Below are 22,586 nucleotides of genomic sequence, written 5' to 3' on the forward strand. Positions count from 1 at the left end.
ACTGACCTAATCACAAACTAATACATGAAAACTAAGCAAAAATTTCAAAGTCAATAGACCCTGAAAGAGGAGGCGGGGCCAAATAATCTCCATGAAAATGAGATGTGCCAATGCTGTTACAACTGCAAACCAATTATTATTAACTTACAAATAGTGGTTCCTCATAAACTAGACCTAATCACAAACTAATACATGAAAAATAAGTAAAATTTCAAAGTCAATAGACCATAACTGAGGGGGCGGGGCCAAATTATCTCCATGACAATGAGATGTGCCAATACTAATACAACTGCATACCAAATATGATTGACCTACCACTAGTGGTTCACCATAAACTAGACCTAATCACAAACTAATACATTGTTGACGCCGTCGACTCTGGAAACAGCATACCTATGTCTCGCTTTTTGACTCCGTCAAACGAGACATCACCAATTATAGTTGACCTATTGCTTATGATATCTGATAAACTGACAAAATAACTAAAATGTATCATTGAAAATAAAGGTAAAGGTCATATGAAGCCTGCTATACTGACAGGACTGAAACCTTTACATCAGTTATGTTAAATCATGAGTAAAATGACGGGTGAAACCTGAGCAGTAGGAACTGTTTATCATTCTGGATAACCTGGGTTTTTAAAGCTTGGAACATTTATAAAATTTATGACATACCTTTTGTTCTAATGAGTTTTGTAAACTAACAACCTGTAAATCAGCTTTTCTCATTGCTGCCTCCAAACGAGCCATATCCGATGAAGTTGATTTCCGTAACTTATCCATTTCTATATTTGCTCTGAAAAGGGCAAATATACAATGATAATAAATAGCTGGTTAATTCTTAAAAGAATTATTGAGAAATCTTTATCCTTTAGCACCCCAAAAAAGTAATAAATAGCCACAAGGAGTACTTCTTATTTCTTCAAAAATGAAAAGATAACTTTAAAAAATCATTGAAATTAAAAAGAGCTTGTCTACCTACCAAAGATCTTTTTTTCAATTTCAAAAAGATCCATGAGATTTCTCTTAATTGTTAAATTTTTTATGATAAAAGTTCCATTTATCTAAACAAAATTCATCAATGAACAAAATATTTCTGTCAAATATATTAAGCTTACATATCTAATTTTTCTTCAGCTTGTTGTTTGATAATTTGAAGTTTTTCTTCTGATTTCTTCAGTTTTGACTGATAGTCTTCTATACATTTTTTCAAAACTTCTTCATTCTGTAAAAATGACAACAATTATATAGATTCAACTCATTTAGTTAAGTGTACCTATATAAGTGTAATAATGAAATAATCTTAAACCAAAATGGTATATTTTCACTATAAATTCTTTCTTCAAGCTATTAAACTATGAGCTTCAAGTGGTGAAGTTGAAATCATCCATTCGAAAATTTTATGTACACCATCGCCAGTTGGTTGACAACAGATATGTTCCAATAAACTGTTATCACAGAGATATGTCTTGCCTTTTTGTAATTTTGATTATGCAAATGTTGAAATCAAAATAGCAATACTTTAACATCTTACACAAGTTATGAAAATATTCAGTCAATGAACCATGACTGAGTTACATGGCTAAACAATCTCCATGTAAATGTGATGTGCCAATGCTTATACAACTGCATACCAAATGCCATCATGACCATTGACTTATCATAAGTTGTTCCAAATCTAAATACAAACATTAACTAGTAAACTATAGAAAAGTTTCAAAGTCAATAAGAGGGGGTGGGGCTATATAAACTCCATGGAAACGATACTTGCAAATGCCAATAAGTTTGCATACAAAATATCATTGACTTAACATTAGCAGTTCATCTTAAACTGATCTAATCACAAACTAATACATGTAAACTAAGATAAGTTTCAAAGTTATTAGACTGTGACTGAGGGGTGAGGCCAAATACTCTCCATGGAAATGAGATGTGCCAATGCTTATACAACTGAATACCAATTAACATTGGCCTACCACTAATGGTTCCCCTTGAATTGACCTAATCACACTCTTTAGTTTTCTAATTTTTTTTTACATACTGTTATTTATCTTTTGAACACTTTGTTTTCTTGTCATGGCAATAATTTTGTTTCAAATTATGAGTTAGAATGTCCCTTTGGTGTCTTTTGCCTCTCTTTTTGAATTTCACAAATTTAACCTTACAAAAAAATTATTCATGAAGCTTACCTTATGGACAAACAAGAATGTGTCCAAAGTACATGAATGCCCCACTCACACTATCATTTTCCATGTTCAATGGACCGTGAAATTGGATAAAAAATATAATTAGGCATTAAAATTAGAAAGATAATATCATAGGGGACATGTGTACTAAGTTTCAAGTTGATTGGACTTCAACTTCATCATAAACTACCTTGACCAAAAACTTTAACCTGAAACATGCACTTTCATTTTCTATGTTCAGTGGACCGTGAAATTGGGGTCAAAAGTTTAATTTTGCTTTAAAATTAGAAAGATAATATCATAAGGAACATGTGTACTAAGTTTCAAGTTGATTGGACTTCAACTTCATCATAAACTACCTTGACCAAAAACTTTAACCTGAAACATGCACGTTCATTTTCTATGTTCAGTGGACCGTGAAATTGGGGTCAAAAGTTTAATTTTGCTTTAAAATTAGAAAGATAATATCATAAGGAACATTTGTACTAAGTTTCAAGTTGATTGGACTTCAACTTCATCAAAAACTACCTTGACCAAAAACTTTAACCTGAAGTGGGACAGACGGACGGACGAACAAACAAACGAACGAACGGACAGACAGACAGACAGACGGACGAACGGACGCACAGACCAGAAAACATAATGACCCTCTACTATCGTAGGTGGGGCATAAAAATATTGTAATTGTTGAATACCATACATTGACTATGCTTTATGAAGTATCTTAAAATAAATGTCAGATTACATAGTGTAATGTTGAAATATGCCATTGTTAAATATATAAATAATTTTGAAATTTACAAAATAAAATTTTCAAAAATATGTAGACCATTCTAAATAACTTACCTTTTTAAAACCTTCTACAACTGATTTTGTCTTTTCATATCTTCTATGTAAATCTGAGAAAGCCATTTCTACACCCTGGAGATCGTCTATTGCCTGAAGAAGATAGAATGTACATTTCTAAAGAGTGTAATCAACAAAAGACATATATATTAACTACCGTCAATTCAGAATTTATTGCATGCATTTATTATTGTTATTGCAGTACCTACATTAAATATTGCAATTTCAGGAAATGTCACATACATGAAATTCAAATAAAAACATCACAGAAATTTCCAAATTTACATTAATTAATATCACAATTAATACTATGAAAGTCGTGAAGCTACTTGCCTTTTTAAAACCTTCCTTTGATAATACTTTTTTCCCTTCCTATAATATCTAAACCAAGTTCTATTTACTATAAATTTTCTGATCAAATTCTTTCAAAAAACGTTTTCTAGTCCTTTACTATAGCATTATATATATTACCTGATCTCTTTCCTTAATTATATCTTCCATGCTATTCTGAGAATCACTTGAAGTCTTTTCTGTCTCCACTAAAATATATAAAATATGCATTACCAAAATAGTCTTAAAGTTGCTACATTATAAATAAATATCAAAAGTTTGTTAAGTAAATCAGGCTTACACTAATTTTAAAATTAAGAACTTAAATTGCTAAAACTGACCTAAGGTTTGCACCATTTAGACAAATAACATTGAAAAACAATTATTCTTGATCTGAGATGGAACTTTTCTTATTGCAAACTTATCATTTTTGTATAGAAGACTACAGTAAAACCTGTACAAACCGGCCGGCTACAGGACTATGAAAAAGGGCCAGTTTGGACAGTGAGCCATTCACTTTGCTGTTGAATATTAATCCTCTCAAAAAAATGTTTGAAGACATTTTCTTTTTATTTATGAAATCTGAAATGAGAAAAATTTAACCCACCCCCCCTTTTTTTTTCACATCCCCTTTCACTTTTTCCAAAACTGATCTCACTTCAAATTTCTAATGGAGTTTGCAACATATTCAACAGATTCAACATATTAAAGAACCCCAAGAATTAAATTTTTGTTAAAATCAAACTAAGTTTAATTTTGGACCCTTTGGACCTTAATGTAGGCCATTTGAAAACGGGACCAAAAATTAAGAATCTACATACACAGTTAGATTAAGCATATCAAAGAACCCCAATTATTCAATTTTTGATGAAATCAAACAAAGTTCAATTTTGGACCCTTTTGAGGCCCTTATTCCTAAACTGTTGGGACCAAAACTCCCAAAATCAAACCCAACCTTCCTTTTATGGTCATAAACCTTGTGTTTAAATTTCATAGATTTCTATTTACTTATACTTAAGTTATGGTGCGAAAACCAAGAATAATGCTTATTTGGGCCGCTTTTTGGCCCCTAATTCCTAAACTGTTGGGATCTCAACTCCCCAAATCAATCCCAACCTTCCTTTTGTGGTCATAAACCTTGTGTTTAAATTTCAGTGATTTCTATTTACTTATACTAAAGTTATTGTGCGAAAACCCAGAATAATGCTTATTTGGGCCCTTTTATGGCCCCTAATTCCTAAACTGTTGGAACCAAAACTCCCAAAATCAATCCCAACCTTCCTTTTGTGAACATAAACCTTGTGTCAAAATTTCAGAGATTTCTTTTCACTTAAACTAAAGTTATAGTGCGAAAACCAAGAAAATGCTTATTTGGGCCCTTTTTGGCCCCTAATTCCTAAAATGTTGGGACCAAAACTCCCAAAATCAATCACAACCTTCCTTTTGTGGTCATAAACCTTGTGTCAAAATTTCATCGATTTCTATTCACTTTTACTAAAGTTAGAGTGCGAAAACTAAAAGTATTCGGATGACGACGACGCAAGACGATGCAAGACGACGCAGGACGACGATAACGTGATAGCAATATACGACGAAAAATTAAAATTTTTGCGGTTGTATAAAAACAAATATGTTTTGATTGCATATCGATCATTTAAAATAATTAGACAAACTGGTTTTGACAGGTAATAATTGATGTAATTAAGAGTATTGGGACTGCATCATAAGACCTGAATTCGGAATACGCAGGGTTCGGTTTACAAAGGGTATTTTCACAAAGACTTTGAAGGGGAAAAAAGGGGACTTTAATTTTTTGCCGGAATGGACAGGAAACCGGTTTATTCAGGGTCAGGTTTACTCAGGTTTGACTGTAATTATAAACAAGAGGCTCTCAAGAGCCTGAATCGCTCACCTTCAATTTTTTTGTTTAAATCATTCATCAATGATTATTTTTGCTTTTCAGTGTGTGGTAAAATATGCCATTCAAACATTCTTTGTATCTGTCATATTTTATTCACAGGCAAAAATTATGCATTTTACCCCTAGCAACATTGGGTATTTTTCTTGAAGCAAAAGGAAATGAAAGAACATTTAAAATTAATAATAATTAGAGTTATCTCTCTTTGCATATTTTAAGTCAGTGTGTAGAAACCCAAAAAATAACTAAATCTATATAAATTAAGTTAATTATCTCCCTTTAAATATTTCAGACCAAGAATATCTTCCTTTATGCACATTCTCTGGTCATGTACTGGATCTGTGTAAAGTTTAATTAATATTGGTACAGTCATTTAGGAGGAGTTGTGCTTATCTCCCTTGAAAAAAATCTTACCAGAAGTATCTTCTTTCATGCACATCTATAGGTTGTGTTCAAAAACTGTGTAAAGTTTCATCAATATTGATTAATCTGTTTAGGAGTAGTTGCGCTTACAGACTTGTTGCCATTTATAGCTATATTTAACTAAGTAAAATCAATTATCTCCCTTAAAATAATTCCGACCAGAAATATTTTCCTTCATGCACATCCTCAGGTTGTGTACTACAACTGTGTAAAGTTTCATTGATATTGGTCCATCCATTAAGGAGGAGTTGCGTTTACGAGACATATGGACAGACAGACGGACGGACAGGGTGATTCCAATATACTTCCCCAAAACTTTGTTTTTTGGGGGGTATAAAAAGATTTTTTTAAGTTAGCAAACAATGAAAAATTGTGTAAAATTATCATTAAAGGGCAATAACTCCTTAAGGCGTCAACTGGCATTTTTAGTCATTAAACTTATTTGTAGATCTTAATACTTTGATAAACATTTTTGTTGTTTACAGTTTATCTCTATCTATAATAATATTCAAGATAATAACCAAAAACTGCAAAATTTGCTTAAAATTACCAATTAAGTGGCAACAACCCCACAATGAGTATCGATTTGTCTGAAAATTTCAGGGCTGATAGATCTTGACCTAATAAACACTTAAACTCCTCAACATATTTGCTCTAAATGCTTTAGTTTTTGAAATACAAGCCAAAAACTGCATTTTAACCTATGTTCTATTTTTAGCCATGGTGGCCATGTTTTTTACAAAACACAAACTTTATACAAGATACCCTTAGAATCATTTAGCATAAGTTTACCTGCAATTGGTTCAGTACTTTTAGAGAAGAAGATTTTTGAAAGTTAACAAATATGATGAACAAATTGTGTAAAATTGTCTTTAAAGGCTGGCGACCATGTTTGTTGATAGATCAAAACTTCGGATACAATTTATAAACTAGATACCCTAAGGAACATTCAGTTAAAGTTTGAAAGTATTTGGCCTAGTAGTTTCAGAGGAGAAGATTCTTGAAATAGTTTATGACGACGGACGACGGATGACGACGGATGCCAAGTGATGGCATAAGCTCACTTGGCCCTTCGGGCCAGGTGAGCTAAAAAGGTTGCGTTAATGCAGAGAGCATCTTTTTGTTTTTATTAAAAATAAAGTTGTGAAAACCACCTACCTTGTAACTGGGAGATAGTTTTCTCAAACTCTGTTACAATAGCCCTGAAACAATTGAATGTAATATTAAGAAAATGATGAAAAATTTAAGTTTTTTTTTATCTAAATTCCCTTGCATTTCAGTGTAAGAAAAACTGTTTAGTAACACTTAATGCCATTATCTATTCATTCATTTATTTGTGTGTTTTGTAATTGAAAATATCTCAGTGATTGAAAGTTGTTATTTTTTTCCAGAAGCATTAAAAATGGAATTTTGTGTTTTTACATAAAACATGGTCATTTCAAGCTGAATAATCTTAAAAAGTAAGTCACAGAGGTATATTTTTCTTTGCATTTCAAAATTGATCTGTTGTCAAAATATTAAGGGAAAAAAGCAAGGGACCTTTTCTGCCCTTAAAGCGCATGACTTCTACCAACAAACTTTTACCTCATATCATCATTAGACTGCTTTAAGATTTTAGTCTCCTCTCGTAAATGTAAAGTAGTCTTTTCTTTATCAGCTAGCCTTTTACCCCATTCTCTTTCTTTATTCAGCAGCCTGGTCTGGAAGTCAAGTTCTAGTTCTTGTTTCATTTTGTTCCAGTCTGACTGGGAGTATTTCAGCACCTGAAAAGATGTACTAAAATGATGACATATAAATGTATAGATCATATATCCATTCAATTAAATCTCGATGAAATGTACCGATAAAGTATATTTGGCAAAACTTTCTGCACACAATTTCTTGAGACATAAATTGGTAAGGAACCTAAATTTCTACTTAAGGTGGTACCAAACACTGACACTGTGACTAAAATTAATTCTGCTTGTTTAATTTTCTTGAAATTTTGACAATATGATAACTTTGAACCTTTGACAAAATTGTAAAAATTTCAAAAAATTTGAACTACACACTGTATCGGAAACATTTCATTGGATATTTAGCAGATTGACAAAAATGTTCAGCTGATCTCTACAGAGTTATCTCCCTCTAGTTTTATGTACCACCTTAACCAGCTAAGCTTTAATATATAAGTGTATCAACAATATCCTGTCATAAAATTTGTAATCCTCCTGGGTATTTTGAGCATTTCTTTGGCTTGCAGACTTATGCACATGTTCTATCCTTCCATTGCTGTCTATTTCTTTGATTAAATGTTACAAAGAATCATACTACCGGGTAGTATTCAAGAAATACCTAAATTATTAGGTAACCTTTAAAATGTCTCTTTCTATTTCAACAAAGTAGAGTGTTAATAATAAATGATTAATGAATATGATCATAGATGAAAAGATGTATAATACAGTACATTATAAATTATTAAACTGACATTCCAAAGATGAAAATCAAAGTTAATAATAAAACTGCATAACTGAAACTGAGAATTCATGCAATAAGTCTTATAAAAATTATTCAATCACTCTGAAGCAAAATGTTGATTTCTTTAAGTTTATGAACTAGCAGTATTTGTAAACAAACAGTAGATTTTCAAAGCCACAAATTCAATGCTGAGGATATTACTTAAATACAGTTTTATAATTTAAATAATAAAAACTTTATGATAATTTAAAAGTATTCTACTATCTTAAAGAACAAACCCAAATAATTAAAACTTCATGATAATTTAAAAGTATTCCACTTTCTTAAAGAACAAACTAAAATAATCAAAACTTCATCAAAATAATCATCACTAGAGTAAAATACAAATTTGTAGTCTGATACCAAATTCAGTGGTCTTCTGCAATCAATCAATCATTAATAGAAAGATAATTAAACAATATTAAATCAAATTCAATAATTAAAACAAGTCTTGATACAAATTTTACACTGTTTGTCGATGTTTTATCAATGATATACTGTCTCACTAAACTTAAGTTAATTCCCTTTAATGACCTCTCTAGTCATGTGTTTATGCAAAATCTGTTAGTGTTTTGTGACTGACAAGTTCATGCTTTAAATATGTTATGATGATTCTATAGTATTGTCATGTTTTCTTCTTGTAAATTTATTTATGCAGCAAGTCATGTTAGTTTATGTGACTTATCAACTCATGCTTTCAAAAGTGAACTCGATAAAACACTATATACATTGTATATGATCCTTTTATGAAATGTGACTTTGTGTTATTTATTGTTCATTCTATTTTCGTTGAGTAAATATTGCCTCACTCTGTAAAATATGTTCTTGTTTTTGTGGCACCTCTTTATAACATGCCTGAGAAAAGGCACCTTCAACAGAGGAAACCAAAAACATAGAAACCAACTTGGCAAGGTTACAAGAGGTCAATTCAAGATTAAATTTCCAGAGAGTAGCTCAAGGTCACATTTCATAGCATCATTTAAGTAGTGAGATAACAGAAATCCCTGGTCTGACTTGTGTTGTTTAACATTAAGACACCAATTTTTAAATCCTACTACTAACATTCACAAATTAAAGTATGAAGAAAACAAAAATAAAACAATGAAAATTATTGAAAATTATGAAAATTATTAGATTTTTAAAAGTCTTATCTTTAAATAAAAATGTGATAACAACCTACAAACGGAAAATTGGTAACCATCTGATAAGGCTTGGTTGCACTGTAAGTTCGTCAGTTAAAACTGCAGAGTTTTAATACAACATTTAATATCTTCCATACTGAGATTTTGTATGCAATCTTTCAATTTTAGTGTCTACCTTGCAAAACATATAAAGAAATTAAATATATGAAAATAGGCAAAATTTTTCAAAAGTTCTAGTTACTCATTTTAAAAAAAGTAGGAAGAGTTGATTTCAAAATGTTCTTCTTTGCCCATGTGTAAAAAAAGAGGTACTCTGTACTTAAGTTATTCACAATAGTTCACCATAATATATCTTAAATCTGTGCAACCTAGCCAATAAATGACTAGTCAATAAATGTATAGAAAATTGAAGTTTTTACAACTTATTTTATCAGTTACAAAGTCAGAGATGAATTACCTGGAGATAGCCAGACTTTCACAAAACAAGCTACTGCTTCCAATGACACACACAATTTATACACAATTATCTTAATTAATAGCATCATTATGAAGCATTATTTTCAATTTGGAAACAATAAACAGTTAATCCTCTCACTAGAATTTACTGTAATTGTAATTGTTTTCTAATGTATCACTCTAAAATCAACCTTAGAAGGTAGTTTTATTTCATATGCTAAACTGAAATATGCCTCCTTTTTTAAGTTAAAACTTTAAAATCCTTTCTGTTTTCAGGCCGTCACTCACGTCTAAAAAAATAATCAGATTTTCAATTGAAAAAAAATTAAGTACCCTCAATGCTTCGTAACGATGCTATGAACTAGATATTTCTGTATTTCCAATACCACCACAGACCAATGTAGCCCAGGTCTAAGGCAAGTGAAGGTAATAGAGACCAGTGCAAAAATGGCATCAGAATTATACGACAAATTTATCGTAGATTTCTTTACGTTACCTGATTTCCAGCTACTCCCTTCAGATAAATAATAAATTTTATCGTAACTAAATCATTTCATAAACATACATAACAAAATAGTTTGAAATTTATCATGCTTTTTCAATAAAAAGTTTGTTTAACTAAATTAATCATTCATGCAGAATAAAACAAATGAACCTTTTTATTGGTTTTGTTAATTCGCTTATTGTTTTCATTTATTCATTCATTGTTTCAATTTCTTTCTGTTGCTGTTTGTCCGTACATATTTTTCCATAGATTACATAAAACAAACGAAGTTCTAAAAGCAATAACATTTACAGTATTCAGCAGTGAAAACAAATTAAAGCCACATTGTTTAACATATCTACATAATAAGTTATAACTATATCAATGAGCAATGTCAGGAAAATTATTGGTTTTTTTTGGGGGGTAAATAATGAATCCTAGTTATCCTTAATTCTTTATCCATATCAACTGCAATAATCATAAAACTCTGATATTCAAAGATAGCTTACTTAGCATCATCATAAACTAGACCTCTTAGCTGTGTTAGTTGTACATGTGAGAAGGAATACAAGGTCAGAAATAGGACTCTGACTGGGCCTTTTGTTGATATGTGAAGAATTATTAGATCACAAAAAAGGACCTGAATTGAAATGATTGAATTTTTTTTTTATATAAAACAGGAACTCTGGCTGGGTCAATATTTGAATTTGGACTGATAAATTATTTTTTTTAATAATTCTTGGAAGGAACTCCTGTATTTCAGGATTTAACAACTTACTCTGGGAAATAATGTCCTGCAGACAGCACATTTAGCAAGTTATATTTGTTAATAGAATAATTATAATTAGATAAATTCTGACAAAGCTCAATAATTAAAAAGAGTTACATGTATACCTGTACAAGTTGTACTATTGTTTCTTTATTGTCCATTCTGTCTCTCAAGCCATTCTGTAAAGTAAATAATAAAACTTCATAAAACATACATGTAAAGGTCAAAGATTGAGTAAAATCTACATTTAAACAATTCATATACATGTGTATTTAGAAATTTATAAAGTCATTCTATTTGATGTAAAAGAGGATGTGATAGGTAAGAAAGTACAGCTGTTATGGAGCTGTTGTTTTGAAGTAGATATGATGTGTTGCTTCTATGGACCTCAAGTTTATCATTTTAGTAACAGTTGCAGTAATTGATTATTATGACATTCCAAATTACAATAAGGACCATACACATTAAAAATTTGATGGTAGATAAAAGAGAAATGATGAAAATGCATGATATGAAAATGTATTATATTCAAATCCTGTTTACAAGAGTTGAAGGTAATTTATGTTTTAATTTCCATTATATATTGGGAACAAATAGTTAAAACTTTTTTCTGATAATCATTGAATTAATCTATCTAAAGATCAAAATCTTTATAGAATCTTACACCACTTACTTCACTGACGTCTGATGAAAGTTTTGTTACTGACAAATATGAAAACATTTTTCCCATAGCAGATTCACTGTCCTATATCTAACTATCAATTCTGATAAGTTATAATTAGTTACCTTATGTTATAAATAATTTTGATCCTTCCTTTCGACAGAAAAAAACTGACAAAAAGAATGAATGTTTACTATGACTGCATTTTAAGCCTACACCTGTCACCTTGCTCGATCAATACAATTGATTTTTAAATTGTAGATGTATAGATTACATATATCAGACCTAGGGACGTGTATTCAGGTCAGACATAAATATGTAAATAACATTGTTTTTCTTAAGTTTTTGTATATTTATAAACTTTTTTAGCATTTTTCATTTTTCAGGTATATTTTTCCTACATATTTTTTTATTCTGGTTGGTCATTTATTGAAAACTTTTGGAAATTAGAGTGAAATTGTAAATGTCCACTATAAATCTTTTTTCTGTTTCCCTTGTTTTTAAATGTTTACCATGCTCAATACATTACTTCTTTCTCTGACATACACTGTTTTTTATTAATTTTTTTTAGGTCTGTATACAAAATATTGAATCTCACAAAAGAGTTAAATTATAATATTTCATCAAAATTTTTTTTAAATAATTACTTGAAAATATAAAATAATTTTCCTTTCTTATTGTTTAATTTTAAAGGTAGAAAGTTTTATAACAACACTTTAGGGACTGATGCAGAAAATTAATGATCAACTACCTGAGGCCTCCACTCCAGGGACTCTACCGTACTACAGATTCACCAGGATTAGATCAATTTGGTTTATTATTTACCATTTCATATGGTATGAATAAACTAATCTATCATTTATTTCTGTAAATCTTTTTTTTTGTGACCATGATTATGATATAAAAAAGTATGAGTAATAAATAAAAGATGAAAATCAATATAACACATGTATAATATATGAAATATTATATCTTATAAAAGAGTAAATGAATCATCTTGCATATTTAAAGAATATACAAAATCAATATAGATGGATGCAGCAAGCAGTGAATGGTATACAGAGTGCAGGTGAACTATACTAGGGAGACAAATCCAATCAAAAATAATTAACATGCAAAGACTAGCTTATGCAGCTTCATAATAACAATGAAGAAATGTTCATTTAATACAATTGCACAATTCATTTACACACCTGTAAATTGAATATTAGGAGAATTACATAAAAACAGTTGAGTAATAAATAAATGTTATCTTAAAAATCACTTTTCATTCATTTCAAAACAATCATAAAAAAAATTTGTAAGGGTTCCGCGGAACCCAGTGTCTGGTCTACTCTTTCTGTTTATGGCAAGCTCAACAAAAATGAGGAAACAAATCAATAAAATATTCCTGTTGATACTATCTTTTGATTGTAAGAAGCTTCTGTCCAAGTTTGGTAAAAATCGAGGATAGTTTATGTAATAAATGTTTGAAAAATTTAACAGTACACTGAATGTAATGTTATAAAACTATAAAAAAAACAAAATTTCCTTCAAGATACTAGCTTTTGATCATAAACAAGCTTCTTTCCAAGTTTGGTACAAATACAAAATAGTATAAGAAAGTTATTAAAATTTTAAAAAGTTAAACCACAGAGTGAATGTGTTGTTTCGCAGCAAATCTAAGTCACTTTAAAAGTAAAATACAAAATAGATTTATTTTTTTACAAAATTTTCTTCTAGATACTAGCTTTTGATCATAAACAAGCTTCTGTCCAAGTTTGGTACAAATCCAAAATAGTATAAGAAAGTTATTAAAATTTTAAAAAGTTTAACCACAGAGTGAATGTATTGTTTCCTGACAGAAAATCTAAGTCCATTTAAAAATAAAATACAGAAAAATGGATTTTTTTTTTACAAATTTTACTTCTGGATACTATCTTATGATCATAAACAATCTTCTGTCTAAGTTTGGTACCAACCCAGGATAGTTTAAGAAAGTTATTAAAATTCTAAAAACTTTAACCACAGAGTGAATGTAATATTTCCCATCAGAAAAACTAAATCCATTTATAAGTAAAATACAGAAAAAATGAAATTTTATTTTTACAAAATTTACTTCTGGATACTATCTTTTGATCATAAACAAGCTTCTGTCCAAGTTTGGTAGAAATCCAGGATCGTTTGAGAAAGTTATTCAAATTTCAAAAACTTTAACCACAGAGTGAATCTTTGTGGACGCCGCCGACGATGGAATGTAGGATCGCTTAGTCTTGCTTTTTCGACTAAAGTCGAAGGCTCGAAAAAAATGAAAATCAGTTTTAAATACTGCAACCTGTAAGAATAGTTTCTCCATTTTGAAGTTACTTTATACTTTTTAAACATATTCAATTTGTAAAGTTGACTAGAGAGTTCAATGTATGCTTCATCTTAATTGAGTAAAATTATTTTAAACAACAACTTGCTTCACAAATAACAAACTTTCATAAGTTAGATTAATTAACTTAGGTAGGTTCTATAAAAGGATAAGCAACTCCTGCTCCATAATACATACTCATAAAATGCGACAACTATATTGTAATTTGATAACATCAATTGAAGATTGATTGGTTATAAAATCAAATTCACTGAAGAGGCTGAAGCAGAAAAAGCAAACATTTTTTCAGTAGTCATTTACGCATAGGCTGACGAAAGCATATATCTGAACATCATACTATTATGTTTATTCAAATGTAAGTGAAAAAAAATATTGCCTGGTGACATCAATTTTTGAATCATGCCATGATGCCATGATACTTGTCAATCTGCTTACCCTTCCGGAGCACCTGAGATCACCCCTAGTTTTTGGTGGGGTTCGTGTTGTTTATTCTTTAGTTTTCTATGTTGTGTCATGTGTACTATTGTTTTTCTGTTTGTCTTTTTCATTTTTAGCCATGGCGTTGTCAGTTTATTTTAGATTTATGAGTTTGACTGTCCCTTTGGTATCTTTCGTCCCTCTTTTATAAAAATTGTAGTTCTAGAACTCCAGTCCACCCATTGGAAAGAATTGTACTAAAAATCATTGAACTTTCCTCAAAATATCTTAATCAGATACTGCATAAATATTTCTAGTTATGTCTCAATAAATATATTTATGTGCGGTTTGCGTATGATTTTTGAAGTATGTAATTTTTCTATTGTGTTTTCACAATAGTTGTAAACCGGTTTTGGCGGTCAGTATATAATGAAAGTTTGCACGAGATTTAACTATCGAGGTTTGGGCAGTGACCATTATCGTACGTTTCCTTTGTATTGAAGTTTAATTTTCATTAAGAATTCTGTTTTTTTAATGTATTGAAGTTGTATGTAAAGAATTAATGTGTTTTGTATATATTTTGTAGATGTTTGATTGCTGTCTTTTACCGGTATTGTTGATTGTGTGATGTTTATAAACCGGGATTTGTTTTCTTAGATGCATGGTTGCCGTATTCAAAACATGAACTGTTAATGGTGTTTGATATTAGAAATATTGTGATCTCTGGATCTATAGTTATTAAAATTGAGATGGTCATTGCGCCTAACAGTACCTAAATATGTATTTAGTTTTCTATTATGCCTTTATCGTATAAATGTACATATCTGAATGTGCTCAGATATGTACCGGTATGCTTTACAAAAATCTAGAGAGATTTAGCACATAAATACTTTATGTTCGTTTGAACACAGTGAATTTAGAACATAAACATTAACAGAGTTTTAACAAACAAATTATAATATTTTTCACAGGGAAGTTATACCTATTCTTTCTGAATTGATTACCAATACAAGGTATATAAATCTCTTAAACAATTAGGTTACATGTGCTTATGTACTATCTTACAATTCTTTATTTACCATAAATACATTGGGCCATTCCAGTTAATTTCTGACAGGTGGGGACGGATGGGGAGATTTTGTTTTATATGTATCAGAAAAAACATGAAAAATTACCTATCAGATCTAAAAATTAAGACCTATCAGATGTAGAGTTTCTGTTCATATTGGGTGGATGGGCTTTCATGGGGAAAATTGACCTATCAGATTTTTTTACTGCAAGTGGTGTACCCATCAGAATTTTGCTCACACTTACTGTGCTTATCCAGTAAGCTTTGGGGTATCACAATAGCAATGGCTCAAACAGTTTACCAAATTGCAGTTAGATTTCTTCTCCAACTCTCCAACTAACTGATCAACTGGTAAAATATTTTAGCAGATTGCTCAAGTGAAATGTTGTTAATATGAAGTGAGTGCTGTGAAATCAAAAGTAACACTTACCATCCAGATCCAGTTAGTTGATATCTTTGTCATTCTTTTCAAACACAATAATGGCTTAATATAGTATGAGTCACTGAATAAGAAGGTCTAATATTGACATGGAAACTTCTATCATAAATAGATTTTATAAATAAATAGTACAAAACATTGTTTTGTAAGTCTATAATTTATAGCTCCATTTTCCAACAACAAGTTAGTGCATAATTGTAATTTGGATTTATTTTTCTAAAGCAATTACTTATCTGCTACCATTAAAGGGAAATAATTAACATTACTGAAAATCAGCAAAATTTTGTCACAATTTTTGTCTGACAAATATCAACTTTCCTCATTTAATTTGTTTGTAACATTATTTCTATGATTATTAAACTTTTATCCTCTGTTTTGAATTTAAGAACAATGAAATTTATTTTTAAGATGATTAAAATTTTGAAAAAAAACTGTTAAAAACCTATTATTGAACACATTCAAAGTTCTATAAATCATACAAATTCCCCTGTAAATTAAGAAAGTATCACCAGTCCAGTAGTCAGTAATTTTATTTTGACATGAATTTTTATTGATATGGTAAAATTATAGATTAACAGCTGTTTTGCAAAACTTTGCATTGTTCAAAGTACTAGGGATTTTCTACCATGGAGCACAAGATAACTTATAAGCAGTATTTGGCAAAACCTTTGTAGTTTGTGTCCTAAATTCCCTTCAACTTCCTCCTAATTTGGCAATTCAATATTTTTTATTCAAGACATATTGATGATTTTTTTGTAGGCAACATAATAAGCCTGGTATCATTGATTTATTTTTTAGTGTACAATAACTCAATAAAAATTATTTCCCTTTAATGCCAGCAGATCAGTAATTTGTATATAAAATAGTATACGAATCATATTTACACAATAACTTTGTCTTAGAAGACAAAGCTATAAAATATACATCTACAAAACAATGGTTTGAACTATTTATTTACAAAATCTATTTATGATAGAAGTTTCCATGTCAAAATTATATCTTCTTATTCAGTGACTCATACTATAGTAAGTCATTTTTTTGTTTGAAAAGAATGACAAAGATATCAACTAACTGGATCTGGATGGTAAGTATTACCTTTGATTTTACAGCTCTCACTTCATACTAACAACATTTCACTTGAGCAATCTGTTAAAATATTTTACCAGTTGATCAGTTTGTGGGAGAACAAATCACACTGCAATTTGGTAAACTGTTTTAGCCGTTGCTATTGTGATACCCCAAAGGTCACTGGATAAGCACTGTAAATACAATACAAGATAATGTATGATAGGAAACTGTCTAGATACCAAAGCACCCCTAAGACCTGAAATAGGCAATTTTGTAACCCCTAAGACGAAATTAAAAAAGGAAAATAAATAAAACATACTCCAATAAACAACCGTAAGAAAACTTTACAAAAAGGAGGTAAAATAAAGACGAGTTAATTTGATAAATGATAGTAAAAAACAAAAAGTGAATGGTTAAGTTAAGAGCAGCATGACCCTATTTTACTATGTCCCCATTGGAAAGCCAAGGTATATGTAGAAAGTGGTTGACATTGAAATATTCCAGAAACAACTTATAGCTTGATATAGTAAGAGACAAAGCAAATCTGTTGTATATACCAAGGCAGCATTTCTTCTGAAGAACAATTCAAATGGGTAAAAACATATCTTCAGAGGACTTAACTTAAAGTAGAGGTTCCTATTAGCATGAATTTGCTCATCTTGCAATATAAAGACTTACTGATATCATTTTTATATTTTGGTCATTACAATTCTAGTCCTTGCAGCTATGCTGGATCTAAAATTCTCAGGGGGTAAAGTTCATTAATTAATATCCACACACAAGAAGGATCATGAAGTTTGTGCTTGTCTCTTTGTTCTAAGAGGTTACATCTTTCAAACAGGAAATTTCATGTAATGGGTAAAAATAGAAATTTCCTATCACAAATTACTTCTATGTATAATTTTCCTTGCCTGAGTTGTCTCAGAGGGTAAGTTTTTTTTTTAAGTTTAGAATGACAGATAAAGACATATGACAGATCTAATTGGCAATAAACTCATCAAAGATGGTAATTACTAAAAATTCTATTTTTAAGTCATCTTGGAGTTTGGGCTTTTGCATTCCAAACATTGATATAAAAATCTGTATAATCAAACAAAATTCTCTCATACAAACCATTATATTCAGAGACTGACAACATTCACACAATACCTTTTAATAACCAAAAATTTTAAAAAGTCATAAATGATGAAAAAATATTTTAGCAACATTTTAATTGTTAATTTGTAACATAAAAAAAAGAAATCATATTCCATTTTTAATCATGCATTGGTCAGTGGCATCAAGCTAGATAAATAAGAATGTATAATAAGGATTTTCCCATAACCATGCTAAGATTATGGTGAGCTCCATACTACAGGATTATGGGAAGGTACCTTTTTCACCCTGGAGGAGTCGCTGACCGAAGGAGGAAATTCGTAAGCATCGAAATACTGGAGATCTTCACCTTCTTCACCATGAGTCTAATATAAAGCAATAAATAAAGCACTGTGTGGTGTTGTATATAGACATCAGTGTGGCAACAATTATCTTGAGAACAATAAAAACAATGCTTAGTGTATTATAAAATTCAAACGTAATCTAAGGATTTTTTTCCTGTAATACTTTCATGAAAACTTTACCATAATATCATAAAGTAACACAAATTTGAAACTACTGAATAAAAAAAAAAAAAAAAAATGTGGTATGATTGCCAATGAGACAACTCTCCACAAGAGACCAAAATGACACAGAAATTAACAACTATAGGTCACTGTGTGGCCTTCAACAATGAGCAAAGCCCATACCGCATAGCCAGCTAAAGAAGTTGGCAATTTTTATTATTTTGAACTTTATTAAAATTTCATATGCAAATGGTCTTTTGCTGTTTAACAAGTGTGTCTTTTTTGTCTCCGACATGTGGCTTAACATAGTTTACACAACATATTTTTGTTTGTCACACTGATTGTCTATCTACAAGAGATTGTTGAATACACATAAATAAAATACATTTCATCATTTATCTTTTAATCTTACATGTATATCAACCAAAAATAGTTTGTCCTTTTTTGTCATATATTCAAAGTAAGGCCAAAGAAAAGCCTGCCTACTCACAATAAGCAGAAATAGTATGTTTTTGTATTGGAACTTTAGTAAAAAAAAAAGGTAAACCAAAATTATAAATTTAGAGAAAAACGGGCACTGCCAATTGTGGAGATTTTTATTTCAAGGGTTAAAATTGACCTTTGACATTTTAACATGGAAACAACAGGATTTTCCCCCTCTTTCTAATCTCCTTTAAACTTGCAAATCTGATACTGAGTGAGTCCCAAAGTTATACAGCTTAAAATATTACTTCTGACCTTGAAATCAATAGTTTCTTTTTCATGATGATAAAGTATACATATCTGATGCTAGTATCATATTTTCCATAGTAAGGAAAATGTTTTTGACTAACTTTTGGATCTGAACTTGACCCCTGAGGATATTTCTTTGCACATGATACCTGATCATGAGACATCAAATACAACATCAGAGAAAATGTAATATCCTTTTGATTTTGATTATAGGTTAAAATAATTTCTTTTATTTTCTATGCAATGATAATTCTAACATGATTCTCAGAAGAAAAAAACATATTCAAGTATCTAATGTTCAATTAACAACAATGATGGCTGAAAATAATAAATAAATTAAAAAAACAACTATCACCTTACATAAATACTTAATATTTATGTTTATTTCCAAATCCATTAGTATGCTCAAAAAATTATAAAAGCATTTATAACAAACACAAATAGACAAATAAAAAATGTGCCTACAACATGTAAACTCAAGAAAAACGAAAATCAGTTGTTAAGTTCAAACAAAAAATGCTACCTACAAGCATTAAACCAAAACTATAAAGCTGACAAACGCAATGAACAGGGCAAAAAAAAATCCATCAAATATCTTTTTAAATCTGAAAATTAGCTGAAACTTACTTGTATTATGCGTTTTCGTTATTCAAAGCAGTTATATTTTTTTTTTTATTTATCTGTGTTTTAGAGCCCTTACAACTTTGCACTTATATTTTACTTTATTTATTTGTGTACTTTAAATATAATGAATTTTGCAGAAAGGAGATATGCAAAAAAACTGAAACATTCTCCATTACTCAAATAACATTAAGTAATTAAAGTAACCTCAGCTATTACTCAAAATAACACTCTACAGAGAGACATGATGTAATGTTGATAATTATTATGGGTATATTGATGGATTTTCTCACTGACTATTTCCTGTCCATTACTTCAGCATGCAGTATAAAAGAAAGCTACCTACCCTCTCCAATTTCTCCACCTCGCCCTCCAAGACCCTCGTAGCAGGGTGCTTGGGAACACGGGATGTGGTTTTATTTGCTTGGGTTGTCATTAAGGATTGTTCATTACTGAAAAAGAGAGAAACAAAAATTTACATTAAAACACAAGAACTATTGTTTGTTATATACATGTTATAATCGCTGAACCATTTTCATCAAACCGACTTGGGAACAGGGTCATTCTTATTTTCCAGTCAACTTATTATTGTAAAAACAATCAGTCAATTTTTCTTGTGAAAAACTAAGACAAATTGAAGTTGAACTGACATATTTAGGCCATAGTTATTATATTTTTAGTTTTACGAAATTTTTTGACAAAACCAATGGGTAGGAGGACGAAAAAAAAAAAAAAAAAAACTGCTGCTGCTGCTGATTTTTTTTTTTAATACCAACCGTCAATATCAAAAAAAAATTTCACCAGGAGATTTTCTACTAGTGTAACAACTATTTTTTTTTCTTGACAAGGTTTGAATTGAAAATCAATGTGCAACAACTTACTAAATCACCAAGAGCATAAATTTAGATTCTTTCATGCAGTTATGAACTAAATTTATTTTTTTTTGCATGAAAAACACTGGGTCGGAGGAGAAAAAAAATAAAAATCAACATTTTTAATTTTATTTTTTTTCCTATTTGGCAAAAATTAGGGTAGGAGGGTTCGTAAAACTAAAAATAAAAAAACTACGGCCTTATTTCAATTGCTTTTGATAGACACTTATAAGGTTTACTTTTCAAATTGTGACTTGGATGCAATGCTTTGCTTTTGCGCCAATTGGCATTTCATTTGCACCACAAACCATATTTCATTTGCGCCAGGTAAATCGTATCAAAAATGGATTTTTTTTCAAAAAAAAAAGACGTTTAATGATAAAGACAGTTTTTGTTTGTACATGTATAATAAAACACAATCATTAGAAATCAGTAATCATAAAACCATAAAAAGTATGTTAAAACTTCGTTGCAACACAGTTTGTTACTTTGAACATATTTGAAAAGGAGTAAAATTGTGAGACAGTTCTAACTTAAAGCATTATACTATAGGCGGTGCATTACGTTTGCGCGCATTACCATTACATTTGCGCGAATTTTTTTGGCAGGTAAACTCAGGTAAAATACAAGTAATAATGCTTATTTATTTATTAATTTGTTCAATTATTTATAAGTATCAGTACCCCTTCCGTTAGTCTTAGTATGTTGTCTCCTTGACACATTCCCCATTTCCATTCTTAATGTTATCATAAGGCACATATTTTGAAAGTATTCAATCAGTAATGTTTTAGGGAAAATACAGGTAATAATGCTTATTTATCTATTAATTTGTTCAATTATTTACAAGTATCAGTACCCCTTCCTTTAGTATAAGTCTCATAAGGCAGGGAAAAAAGAGATAAAACCGCAGATTTTTTTTCGATTTTCAGACACAATTCAGTAAGTCAAAGGTGTATGCAAAATTTTAAGAAAATCTGTGACATAGCCCATTCATATATTGTAACTTGACCTTAAGCTATAACGGAGTTTTTACTTGCTTTTAGAATTCAATATGAACAGTATATAATTTGACTGATAAACAAACTATTTTTAAAATTAATAATTTATTAAAATGAAATGGGAAATACAAAAAAAAATATAGTTATTTATAAAATATTTTAATCCCCAAATGCGCGCAAACGTAGTGCGCCCGATATAGGAGAGTAAATTTACTTGACAAATTTAATAGTATCATTTTATACAACTTTCAGTATTTTAATTATTTTATGTTGAAGATATAAGATTTTGCATGTATAGATTTTAGTTGTAAACAACAGGTGTTGGTTTTAGTATCAGTAGTTCTAGAGAGTAATAAATTGTAATTAATTGTTTATTGACCACTACTTAAAGGGAAAATTCACGATTTTTTACTTATGGTTTAAATATGTTCATTATGACATAATATATATATTCACAAGGTTTTATCGCTATATGTGCAGTAATAAAGGAGAAATTCAATAATTAATGAAAAAATATTAACAACTTCCTGTAGGTCGTGACGTTTTCTCCTGGTTTTTGCATGCCGGGATATAAAATACAATCATTAAAAGTCTTGGTTTTTAATCATATTTTAACGTAATCGTAAGCCCGCCGATGACTTATGCTTTATCTAATAACCAGCCGATAATAAGAAGATAAAACGCACAAACGTGCAATTGTACA

At 29.9% G+C, this 22,586-nt stretch overlaps 1 protein-coding gene and 1 long non-coding RNA gene across 7 annotated transcripts in view; one reads left to right on the top strand and one right to left on the bottom strand.

Annotated features, from left to right (window-relative positions):
• The window catches only part of LOC143072488 (uncharacterized), a 66,204-nt gene that overhangs the window by 8,556 nt on the left and 35,062 nt on the right, over positions 1-22,586 (bottom strand). For 2 of the 5 annotated variants that reach the window (XM_076247424.1, XM_076247422.1), the window contains 10 exons: positions 20,360-20,465; positions 18,433-18,519; positions 11,175-11,228; positions 10,293-10,310; positions 7,287-7,465; positions 6,861-6,904; positions 3,503-3,570; positions 3,032-3,124; positions 1,118-1,224; positions 675-795 (listed from right to left, as the gene is read on the bottom strand). In XM_076247424.1, the coding sequence (XP_076103539.1) occupies positions 675-795; positions 1,118-1,224; positions 3,032-3,124; positions 3,503-3,570; positions 6,861-6,904; positions 7,287-7,465; positions 10,293-10,310; positions 11,175-11,228; positions 18,433-18,519; positions 20,360-20,465 (877 nt within the window). The remainder of the gene's footprint in view (positions 1-674; positions 796-1,117; positions 1,225-3,031; positions 3,125-3,502; positions 3,571-6,860; positions 6,905-7,286; positions 7,466-10,292; positions 10,311-11,174; positions 11,229-18,432; positions 18,520-20,359; positions 20,466-22,586) is intronic. The other 3 variants (XM_076247426.1, XM_076247423.1, XM_076247427.1) reach the window with 3 other exon arrangements.
• LOC143072491 (uncharacterized) lies at positions 11,970-15,260 on the top strand. Of its 2 annotated transcripts, none has more exons than XR_012977209.1 (3): positions 11,970-12,028; positions 12,404-12,546; positions 15,070-15,260. It is a non-coding gene; the product is annotated as an uncharacterized LOC143072491 (long non-coding RNA). The 2 variants fall into 2 exon arrangements; XR_012977210.1 differs by having other exon boundaries at positions 11,976-12,013.

This window comes from Mytilus galloprovincialis, chromosome 4 (genome assembly GCF_965363235.1).
Source record: "Mytilus galloprovincialis chromosome 4, xbMytGall1.hap1.1, whole genome shotgun sequence".
Classification (NCBI taxonomy): Eukaryota; Metazoa; Mollusca; class Bivalvia; order Mytilida; family Mytilidae; genus Mytilus; species Mytilus galloprovincialis.